General features: G+C 34.2%; 1 protein-coding gene across 1 annotated transcript in view; it reads right to left on the bottom strand.

Annotated features, from left to right (window-relative positions):
- Positions 1-12,958, bottom strand: part of ADAMTS19 (ADAM metallopeptidase with thrombospondin type 1 motif 19) — a 265,491-nt gene that overhangs the window by 128,856 nt on the left and 123,677 nt on the right. Inside the window, exon 8 of the mRNA XM_040241768.1 lies at positions 10,660-10,765. Coding sequence (XP_040097702.1) covers positions 10,660-10,765 — 106 coding nt within the window. The remainder of the gene's footprint in view (positions 1-10,659; positions 10,766-12,958) is intronic.

Raw genomic sequence — 12,958 nt, 5'->3', positions numbered from 1 at the left:
CTTTGCTATTGTACATCATTCTCAGAAAAGAAATGATCATAACTTCCTTCTATAAATGTCTTTCACTTAGTTTATGTCCTTTATTGATTATATTAGTACTAGCCTCAAATAATGACTCTGGGGATGTTCTTTCATTCTAGATAATTCAGATTTTAAAAATTTCCTTGAACCTATATTATGTCTGAACTTGTGTTTTCTTTAAAAAAAATCTAAACTGCTGATTCAGTTCCTTTAAATGGTTATACAGCTTTATGTCCTTCCATTACATTTTCTTAGAATTTTCCCACTTCATCAGTTTGTAACTTTTTGCCATGAAAGTATTCAGTATATTTTCTTTTTAATGTCTTTGTTATCTGTGTTACACCTCTACTATTGAATTGTGCTTATTTTTCTTGATCAATCCTATTTTTGTCAATTTTACTTGCATTTTCATAGATCTAATCTTGGCTTTGTTCACATTTATTGCATTTTTCTTTTTTATTAGTTCCTATTCTTCGTGATTTCTTTTTTCTATTCTTTTACTTTGTTATTTTTCTAACAACTTTATTTGAAAACTTAGGGCATTAATTTCAGCCTAAGGTTTTTATGTATATTTGCCAACAAAAGGTCCATCTAGTCAAGGCTATGGTTTTTCCAGTGGTCATGTATGGATGTGAGAGTTGGACTGTGAAGAAAGCTGAGTGCCGAAGAATTGATGCTTTTGAACTGTGGTATTGGAGAAGACTCTTGAGAGTCCCTTGGACTGCAAGGAGATCCAACCAGATCCAACTGATCTAAAGGAGATCAGTCCTGGGTGTTCATCGGAAAGACTGATGCTGAAGCTGAAACTCCGATACTTTGGCCACCTCATGCGAAGACTTGACTCATTGGAAAAGACCCTGATGCTGGGAGGAGAAGGGGACGACAGAGGATGAGATGGTTGGATGGCATCATCGACTCAATGGACATGAGTTTGGGTGAACTCCGGAGTTGGTGATGGACAAGGAGGTCTGGCATGCTGTGATTCACGGGGTCGCAAAGAATCGGACATGACTGAGCGACTGAACTGAACTGAAAGCTATTCATTTTCCTCTATGTACTATTTTATCTGCAAGCTGTATTTTCTAAATAGTATATTTGCTGTTGTTTAAACCTGAAAATTTTCTGGTTTCCCTAATGATGTTTTTCTGGGATATATGCGTTTTTCAAAAGTATGCTTGTAAAAGTCTTAGTTTTCTTTTTGTTACTAGGTGTTTAACTTAATTGTACTATGATAAAAAAAAATTCATCTGTATATTCATCTTTAGAAATTTGTTTAGATTTACAGAATAAAACAATATATGGTTATTCTTGTAACTATCCAATCGGTTTTAAAAGATTAGGTATTCTTTAATAATTCACTGTAGGCTTTCTATCTGCCCAAAATTTTTAGTTGTTCAAATGTTTTCTGTATAGATCTTTCTGCTCACTTGATCTATCAGTCACAGAGAGCTATTTTAAAAACTCCCACTATGACTGTAATTATATCTCTGTTTTGTTAATGTTTGCCTTTATACTCTGAAACTATGTCATTATAATCTGGTTCATCCCAGACTCCCTGATAGATTCTTTTTCACACCATATCCTGAAGCAAACCATCTGTTGCCACCTCTGGAGACACACATTGTCATGTAAGGGGCTGTGAAGCTCTGACTTTCATTTAGCAGGGTACATTAAACCCTCAGATCCTCCAACCAGCATTAAGACTTAGCCTCCTGTGAGTGAGAAATTCCATCTCTTTTATATCAATAGATTACTTCTATCTCTAGTATGTAAAAATTTTTCTTTCTGGCCCTTTAGTTAACTATTTATTTAAAACACTTCTTTTTGGAATTTTCAAGTATTTAAAATGGGAAGAGAGAGTTCAATGTGCTTACAACATCCATCAATCCAAATCATAATCTTAATCGCAATGTAAATTTTTAATGTGAAATTCAATGCCAACTTACTACTTAGATATAACAATTCATTTCCTCAAGTGGATTATTTAATTCATTTCTAACAAACAATCAGTACATTCATATATTCAGCTGTTCTACACAAGTTAGGAGGTTATATATCCTATACATTTAATAAATTTATTAAGTTTAATAAATTTATCTCTATTAAGTACATTTTTAAGTACATACTATGTGCCAAGTAAGCAAGTACTATCGTTCTAGAAATTGGAAATATAATACGGAACTAAGGAGTCAAGAATTCAACATATACATACAGATAAACAGATACATGTCTAGAATTGGAAACATTTTGTGAAGCAAATTAAAGTAGGTAGATGAAGATAAATTGGGGGTGTGGTTATTATTATGCTTTAAGAAAGGTATTCAGAAAGGCCTCACCTTATGACACTTGAGCAGAGAACTAAAAAAAAAAAAAAAAAATGGAGACAGTCATGTGACTGTTCTGAAGAAGGAGAGTGCAGGCAGAAGGAAAAGCAAAGGCCAGAGGATCTGTGCTTCATGTGTTTGAGTTACAGGAAAGAGGCTGATGCTTCTCAAACCCTGTTGGTAAGGAGGGCAATGGAAGGCTTGAAGGGGAGGAGGCTATTCCAGGGCCTTGCAGGCTATTTTAAAGACCAGGGATTTTACCAGTGAAACAGGAAGTTACTGGAAGATTTTGAGCAATGAGGGCAGGTAATTTGCTTTGTTTCAAAAGAATCTCCCTGGTTCTGAATTGAAAACAGGCTATGGGAGGCAAGGGCTGAAAAATAAAGATCATTTAGGAAGCCACTGTAATAATCCAGAAGAGAGACAATAATGACTTGGCCCAGAGTGGTAGTAGATTAGTGAGAAGCAATCAGATTCTGGATATGTTATAAAGGTAGAGTCAACAGCTGATGAGGAGAGCGTGAAGAGCGAGAAACAGAGAGGGCTCGAGGATAATTGCATGGTGTCTGGCTGAGTGTCTGGAAGGATGGAGCTTCCGCTTATTGTGATAGGAAGACTTCAGGAGGGAGCACTTCTAGTGTGTGGGGAATCATTTCTGCATGTGCATGCTGGAATAAAGTCTCGCTCCATGTAGCTTTGGGTATATGTGAAACTACATGATATTACTTTAATAAAACTTTAACTAAAAACGTATTAAAAGTTTCATACAATAGCTGAAAATGTTCTAAAGAATGAGTGTGCATACAACACCTTTTCTATAATAATTTTTATTAACATTCTATGCAAAAATTTTATTAAGACAATTACAATTATTACTTATTATAATTACTATATTACTCAGTAATTTAACATATATTTACTGATTGCCTAATATGCATTGACAACTATCAAATGGATTAGGAATCTGATGGTAATAAAAAATAGGCATGGTTCACTACCCCCTGGAGCTTAAAACTGATAAAAAGATGAACGAATGTACATTTATAAAGAGATGACTTACAGAACACATCCTACAGGAAAATGGCTTACTGATAAGATATATGAATTATGATCAGTAGGAGATAATTACTCAAAGCTGTTCCCATCCACGTAAGGCAGAGGGTGTGGCATGTACCAATGTCGTCAGTGCAAAGAACCACGGTCCATTAGAAACACTGGGAAAACTCTATTGTGGCTGCAGTGCTGAGAATGAGAGGGAACACAGCGTGAGGTATGCTGAAGACACAAGGTTGGGGAGAGATAATAAAGAGGCAGTCCAGAAATAAGCTGAGTAAGTTAGAAGTGCCCTTCAGCATCTCTGGCATAGCATAGTAGTTAACAACACAGGCTCTGGATTTGGACAGACTTGAACATCCACTCAGGCACTTATTAGCTGTATGAGTTTTGGCAGTCACCATCCCTAAAGTAAAGTTAATATTACTGCCTTCCTTCTTTTGGAGAGGAGGGCAGAAGTCTTTGATCTCAATGTGCTAAGTCAGTGTAAAGTTTTCCTGTTCAATAAATCTCCAGATACAGCAAGGTCAGAAAAATACCCACAGGGTTATGTTACTATTAATTATAGTTCATATTATTATTTCCCTGATAGTTGATATATTTTATGATAAAATATAAGACCTGGGGCTAAGTTTCAGTAAAAGCTTACCTAATATAAAAGGGGTTATTTTACTTTTAGCTGGAATTAACAGAGAGGGCTAAATTATTTGTGGCCCTAAATAAAACAGTACATGATATGTATACATGGTACATATATGATATATATTCATATTTTTGATATATCATTTATATAACAAAAAATCTAAAACACCACTAAATTATGAAAATTATATAATTTATATATAATCATATTATGAAAAGTAAAAGTGAAGTTGCTCAGTCATGTCTGACTCTTTGCAACCCCATGGACTGTAGCCTACCAGGCTCCTCTGTCCATGGGATTTTCCAGGCAAGAGTACTGGAGTGGGTTGCCATTGCCTTCTCCAGGGGCTCTTCCTGACCCAGGGGTTGAACCCGGGTCTCCTGCATTGTAGGCAGATGCTTTACAGTCTGAGCCACCTGGGAAGTCCAATCATATTATGCAAATTATATATAATTTACATAACAAACAAATCTAAAACACTACTAAATAATTGCACAAAAAAACAACTTTTGTTATTTGCAATGGATTGCATCACAGTAATTATGTATATAAAAGGACCATATAAAATATATGAAAGTGAAAGTGAAAGTCACTCAGTCATGTCCAATTCTTTGTGACCCCATGGACTATATAGTTTATGGAATTCTCCAGGCCAGAATACTGGAGTGGGTAGCTGTTCCCTTCTCCAGGGGATCTTCCCAATCCAGGGATCGAGCCCAGGTCTCCTGCATTATAAGTGGATTCTTTACCAACTAGCCACAAGTGAAGCCAAAATACAGGAGGAGAGAGATAAACAATTCAAGTAAAAACCACCTTTCAGGCTAAAAATAAAAACATTCCTATGTCTGGCAACCATATGTGACTCCTATGCAAGACTGACAGAGTATATAGCTGTTATGTCACAAGGCTACTCAAAGTGTGGTCTGGGCACTGGTTGCCAGAAGGTGTACTACAATGTAAATCGGCTACATCACTGTAGCACACAATTTAGTTCAACTGACTTAAAAAAAAAAAATTCAAGGCTTTTTCAACAAAGCCAGAAATGTGCTATATTCTGGCATAGCTTCTTAGCTCATCAGAGGCCACATTTTCAATACAAGATCAGTTACTGAGCAGTTTGGGAAGATCCTCTGGAAAAGGAATAGACTACCCACTCCAGTTTTCTTGGGCTTCCCTGGTGGCTCAAACAGTAAAGTATCTGCCCGCAACATGGGAGACCTGGTTTCAATCCCTAGGTTGGAGAGATCCCCTGGAGGAGGGCATGGCAATCCACTCCAGTATTCCTGCCTGGAGAATCCTCTTGGACAGAAGAGCCTGGCGGGCTGCAGTCCATGGGGTCACAAAGAGTCAGACATGACCGAGCGACTAAGCATAGTACAGCACAGCACACTGAGCAGTTAATGAGAAAATAAAATTTAACATAGAAAGCTGTATTACATACACTAATGTAGATTTTGGATGACTTTCTAAAATTATATGGCAATAAAGAAGAGTGAGATACAGGGTGAAGGGAAGAAAATAGAAAAGAACTGGACAAAAATGTTTTCCTAATTGCAGAATGAGGAAGCACTTTCAATTGCTAAAAACTATAGGAAAAAAATATGAGATTTGACTATTTAAAAATACTTTGCAGGTCAAAAACTTTAAAAGACATGATTAAACTAAGAGAACTAGGAGCTCTTACCAACATAACTGATCAAAAAAGAATGCTCTTAACATCAAAAAACTCTGAAAAATTATTTTCTATTAGCTTCAATTTCCTCATCTGTAAAAAGATGATAATAACAATACTTAGTTCCAGACTTCTGTGAGATTTATTTGATATGGATAAACTGATACAACATCTGATAATAAAAGACTTTTAATTTTTATTAGATAGCCTTTGTCAAGCTAATATAAATATGATATTTTTAAACTTAAAAATATTGTGTAATTTTGCAGTTTAGAGTTAACACCGTAAGTCTGGGTTCCAACCTGCACCTTCTAAAAAAGGTCTAGGACTTGTCTTACTCTTTGAAGCAAACTCTAAGCCCTTGAAATATCCTGCCTAATAAAAAAGTATCTTTGTTTACAGGGGCCCTGAGATATGTCCAGTAGTTAATACTAACAGCGTGATTTGTGGTGGGGGACTTAGAACAGCTTGACCTCTGTAGGGAATGGGTGGTCAGCCTTGCCTACATGACTAAATTCCACCAAAAACCCTGGATACCGAAGCTCAGGTTAGTTTTTCTAGTTGGCAATACAATGTACGTGTTCTCAGACACTATTAGAGAATTAGCATTTTCCACCCAATTCCACTGGAAAAGGACAAGAGGAAGCATGTGCCATGCCAAGTATCTCCTGGGCCCTGCCCTATGTGCCTTTTTCCATTGGTGATTTTAATCTACATCTTTTCACTGTAATAAACTATTACTATAAGTAAAGCAGCTTGGCTGGATTTTATGAGTCCTTCTAGCAAACCATTGAACCAGAGAGTCTCAGGGACTTTCCCCTCACACAGTAATATAACCAGTTAACATATGCATAATAATTTACAACTTGAAATCAAAGTATAATCTATTGCTTTAAGAAGTTATGTTCATAGAGATGATTTAAGACATAAAATATAGTGAACATGTGTATATGTATATATTCAACAAACCCTGTCAAAATTATGAACAATTTCCTAAGGTATTTTTTTTATAAAAATAAAATGTTAGCATTCATCAGAGTAAATTAATGAAAGTCCTATCTGTATTTCATAAGTATAAAAACATTAAATAATAATCAAACATTCTATTGTTGAAATTTTTGGTTATAAGAAAAATAAACACTCCTTTGATCTATCATTTAGAAAGAAAAATAATTTTGGAAAAGTAATCATAAAATATTGGTATAAATCAGTTATTTCCTCTTTCTTGCTATGGATTTGAACTTAAACTTCTATATATCATTACCTATAATTATGACAAGTATTACTTACATTACACATAAAATTATAATTGGTAACTTCCCAAAGGAAAAATTTAATAGATTTTTGCAGACATTATTTAAGATTCTTTGGCAATCATAAAAGAAGGATTTTCTTTCTTTCTTTTTTTTTTTTTGTTCACTTCAATTACTAAAATTCTCACTCTACCAGCAAGAGTCAGTTTTATTACTTGGTGGCCCATATTGACTTTTCCAGCTATATGTGGAACTGCTCTGGGAATTTCCAGAAATCAAATTTAAGGCAACAAACATAAATACACCCATTTCAAATCAATTTAGAGACATTTTGTATGTGAATATGAACATATTCTTGAATTAACAAGTTAAAATGGAATAATTCTGCCATTCTTAAATTCTGGGTTTAAAAATTAAATGATCCATTTCTGCCTATAGGACCCCATGGACTGCAGCCCACCAGGTTCCTCCATCCATGGGATTCTCCAGGCAAGAGTACTGGAGTGGGTGCCATTGCCTTCTCCCATATGAGAAGTTATAACCAAAATAAATAAATAAATAAAAAGAATTAACAGCTTCACTTAAGCAGCTTAATCTTAATTATACCTCGAAGTAAAAGAGTTCTGTTGGTGTGTTTGCGTGTGTATTTGTGTGTGTGTACACGTGCACGTGTAAGATCCATATAATTATCTAACATCTATGAAAACTTCCCCTATTTAAGAGGCTATGTGTACATGAACACTGTTTTTTACTTCTTCTTCCTACATGTTTGTTTCATTGTGTTTTATATTTTACAGTGGATGATGATGTAGCTTATACGGATGAACTTCCTGCTGTTTGTTCTTTTGATCTTTATAAAGACACCATTATTCTCACTGCTATTGTTTCCCTCTCGAGCATCAAGAAATTTTTTAGCCTATACTTTTGAGACAAACACTGCTTACTGGTAAGGAGAGTTTTTAGTAACTAAGTAGTTCAACATATATCACATGTCCTGGTATTAATCCATCAAGCATTACACATACCTTTGGCACATCTCTATTGATTTTGGGTGCAGCTCTATAAAAGTCAAATAAAATAATATTTTACTACCATTTTAGCCATTCCAACCTGAGTTTCTGCTCATAAACCAATGTTTCTACTACATAAAGCTGAAGTGGCATTTCCTTAAATCATATCATATCGTTTTTTAAGTAGTTATATGCTCTTGACCAACCTTTTGCATGTTAATAAAGCAACCTGTACTGTGGTTTGTTCATTTAATTACAGTTTCTCCTACATTTTAAAATATAGCACACATCAAAGAGATTAATTCTATATGTATACTTTTATAATGTAAAATTTCTTTTTAAAGTGACCCCTCTAGTATTCATGGTACTTGACAAAATCATTAATGTTTGTTTCATTAAAAGGTAATCAGCTACCAAGTTGTTAATGCATTGCTGAAGTGAAAATTTTAAGTATTCAGAAACTTACATTTAATTTATAGGAATTATATTTATGACTAATTTGCCCTAACTTAAAATGTTTTTAATAATAACTTTGTCTTGCCTCTAAATACTATTTCTCAGCATTCTTCAATCAAATGATACATGTGGTTTTTTTCCTATTAAGATTAAACTGAAACATCTTTAAATTATAAAATCAGTACTGGAATTAAGAATCTAAATCCTATCATTCCTGGTATCAAATACTGAATGAGATCATTGTATTGTATACTTTCCCTAAAGGATGATGATTTCAAAGTATATTTATCTTTTCTTCTTTTTCAAGTAACAAACCCCCCATATATCCTAGAGCACTCAAATGACAACTGAAAGCCTGCGTAAGAGAAAATGAACGTGTTTCTACACATTTTAAAACAATGACATCAAAAAACCAATCACTGCTGATAATGTCCTATTTCTTGTACTAGGTTATGGGTATATTCAATATTTGATCATTTATAGGACTATATAATTATGACCTGATCATTTTTATATATTCCAGTTTACTTGACTAAAAAAGGGTTGTTTTTTTTTTTTTAATAAAAACCATTAAGTCTTATATAAGTTTTCATCAAAGTTTTCCTTTACCAATCAAATTCCACTGCCAACTCAAGTTTACTCAACTGTCTACAGAGCCCAGCTATATGATGAAAACAGTCAGCTGGATGAATGGTAGCAAAGTGCTGCTGCCTGCGATGAGCTGGGGAGGATGGGTCCAGCCTAAAGGGTACAGACGCTACTCAGCTCCAAGGGATGGCTGCCATATGGGACTGTGCGTCTAATGCTGCCAGGTCTGGAAATTTGAATTTTTATGTCAAATTTATATTTTTAATGTTGGCAACTGATTCAATTTTTGAAACACTGCAGCCAAACCAAATATGTCTTTGACCAAAGAGGCCTCCATAAAGATCACCTCCCTGAATAAGGCTTCAGTAAATCTGAGTTCAATTAAAATACTTTTCAGTTGTGCTGCTGATACTACTAGCACATAGAGAAGCCTACAGTCAAAATTAGGTCTGATTCCCTAACCCACACCACTCTACTATAGTGTATTTTACTACTACTTTACTGTAAAGTAGTGAAAGTCTGAAAGTGTTAGTTGCTCAATTGTGTCTGACTCTGCAACCCTATAGATTGTAGCCTGCCAGGCTCTTCTGTCCATGGAATTCTCTAGGCAAGAATACTGGAGTGGATTGCCATTCACTTCTCCAGGGGATCTTCCCAACCCATATGATTTACCATCTGAGCCACCAGGGAAGCCCGATTTCCATAAATACGGTCTATTTCTTAAGTCATTTGAATTGCAAACAAACTTCCTAATACAGGTATTGTCCCCATTTTACTGATGAGGAATTCAAGATCTAAAAACAGTAGACAACTTAATGCAGAAATTCAGAACAGTATGACCTGAGTTAGATGACATGAGTTCAAATCTTTCCTCCAAGATAGTATTTTCATCATTCTGGGAGGGTAGATAACCCCTCTATACTTCAGGTTTCGTCTCTATAAGATGGGTACTCTAACAGTCTATTTGACAGGAAAGTTGTGGGGATATATAAAGCATGTAGAATGTGTCTGGCACATAGCAAGACTATGTTTAAGTGTTGCTAACACCACTTATTATTGCTATTTTTATTATCTGTAAAATGAAATCCTTGCTTTGTATGAGTTTTAAGTGAGCTAATCTATGTACAGTGCTTAGAATTATGTCTGAGATGTACTGAATGTTCATTACACATGAAATGTGTGTCCAGTTTAATTCTCTTTCACATGCATTACTCCTAAACTGTGCAGATAAATTCTTTTGCTCTCTACTGGGTAATAGTAATAACAAAACAGGAACTATCAGAAGTTGAAAGCATTTTCACTTGTATGTAGTGTTTTCCTGGGATGCTTGAATAATGCATATCTTTTTAGTGTCATGATTATTTAAAGGTTTATATCATTTGAAAATGTGTATTGAAATGAATCATGTGCCATGTAATGACTGTTCTGATGAGGATTTCAATAATAATAAGGTTTTATTCAAAATATCAAGAATGGTTAAAATAATCAGAAAATAGTCTTCAAATGTAAATGATCTTCTCTCCTTCATTTCCCTAATTTTAAAAATCTTAGGCTCAAAACAAAAAAATGGAAAGATATGCAGGCAATTCAATAACTCAAATTACAAAGTTATATTAGCATAGTCAGGATTTTTACTTACTTGTGGCCCATTTCATGAGCAATTGTAAATGCAAGGTTTAAGCCATTGTCTTCGGCAATAATACATTTTCTCTTTTCACTACACATTCCACTCAAGTAAGCTATACCTAGAAAACACAAACATTAATTATCAAATTTCAGGATTAAAGTGTAAATATTTATGTTTGGTATTAATAGAAGAAAAGAAAAATGATAGTTTTCCCCCTCAAATATATCTATTAAACTGTGATATCCAGCTCCTATAAATAATTTCAGGAGAAATATATATATATGTCACTCAATAAATTGTTAATAGTCTTTTAAATTTCATATTATAGATGAAATCATTTTATCAATTATATAACTGTCCAAGGAATACCATAAAAATACATTTTATAAATATCACTTTTCATCATCATGTAAGATAGTCACAACCTAGAAAATATAAATAAAAAGCATTTCTCAAATCTTGAAATCTCATTTCAAAGAAATACCCTAAAATAAATTACATTTAGAAGATTCTTGAACTCACATTTATATTCTGAGTTAGTAAAATTTTGAAATTTTATTTTGTGAAATATCATTTTAACTAATATAACTTAAAAACTATCCATGGTACTTGGAAAACTGACAGTGTTTCCTTTGAAAATTTCTTAGCTAATAAAGATGATCTGATCCAGAGTATATGATACTGAAATATTATTTAAGACAAAAATTTCAGCAAAACATTTGACCTTTGGGTTTAAATTATTAGTAAAGATGATAGTATATGAAATCACTTATACTCATTAGTCAAAGACTTATATACTATTTTACTAATTAAGACATATACTTCAATAAATATTATTTAACACAAGGAACTATAATCATCCAAGAGTATATTTTATGTATTCTCAAGTAACAAGATATCTGTTATAAAAAAATATATTTTTTGAATTATTTGTATGTTTTCTAAATTTCATCTCCTTTTAAAATACATGTAATCTCATTTTGTGAAAAAAATTAATGGACAGGTGAAATAATTTGCCAAAGATCACATGACTACCAAGGATGAATCCATCCACCAGCTAATTTTATTTTGCTTTTGATTACAATTTAGAGCACGCTAATGAAAGATGGTTAGCTGAATGCTGTAACTTTTTTCTCTCTTCCGAAACCTGAAGAATAATGGTAAGGAATAAGCAAATTTAAATAAAACGACAAATTATCTTTACCATGTTTTGGGGAGAGAAGATTCATGGAAGAAAGATGGACTGACCTAGTGGAGCCAGAGCCCAAATGACAGGAAAGAAGGAGCTGATGAGCACAGGAGAACCCTAGAGAGGCTCAAGACTGAAACACACAGGTTTGAGGAGAGGCATCGCTGGAGGGTTGAAAATGGAGATTAGTTCAAAGTATATTCTTAACTACTCTTTCAAACCTTCATGCTAATGTCAAGGCCCGGTATCCACTGGTTTATCAGAAAAATGAAGATATATTTGTTAGGCAAAGTGTAGTATATACATGTTATTTAAAAAACAGAACTAGACAAAGAAATGGTCAAGAGATTAAGTATAAAGATGTTATTGTCTCATTGTATTTAGAAACTAAAGTAGATCTTACAGACATTCCAAATCCACAAAGAGATGAATAGCTTCTCTATTAATAGATGGGTGGGTGGACATATGAATGGATTAATAGATGATAAGTCCTACTTCATTTGGCTTATTAAGGCAATTGAAATTACTCTATGATTAAATCAAGATAAAGTAGAAGGAAAGATGAAGGCAATAATGAGCAGAAGGAAGAAGAGAAGGAAGAGGCGAGAAACATGTTCTTTAGTTCCAGTCAACAATAAATGAAATAAAAACTTTTTAAAATTTTAAACATAGTGTGAATATTAACAGTGCTAAAGTGACAGTTAGTCACTCAGTCGTGTCCGACTCTTTGCAAGCCCTTAGACTGTAGCCTACCAGGCTTCTCTGCCCACGGGATTCTCTAGGCAAGAATACTAGGGTGGGTGGCCACTGCCTTCTCCAGCAGATTATCCTGATCCAGAGATCGAACCTGGGTCTCCTGCACTGCAGGCAGATTCTTTACTGTCTGAAACACCAGGGAAGCCCTGAGTGTGATAAGGCATGGTCTTGTTAAAACAACAAAAGATGGAAAATCAAGATTTAGGAGTAACTGAATTTGTGTCCTAACTGAAGGGAAGAAGAGAGGTGGAAAGAAGGGAGGAAGAGATGCAGGATGAAAGTAAAGTATCCCCTCTTAAAAGGATATCAAAATTCTCTTGAGCATTTTAAGACTTTTAAAAACACATAATTTGAGATTAAATGTTC

This window comes from Oryx dammah, unplaced genomic scaffold (assembly GCF_014754425.2).
Source record: "Oryx dammah isolate SB20612 unplaced genomic scaffold, SCBI_Odam_1.1 HiC_scaffold_5, whole genome shotgun sequence".
Lineage (NCBI taxonomy): Eukaryota > Metazoa > Chordata > Mammalia > Artiodactyla > Bovidae > Oryx > Oryx dammah.
Note: the sequence above shows the minus strand (reverse complement) of the source record. Positions and strands in the feature narration are given on the sequence as shown.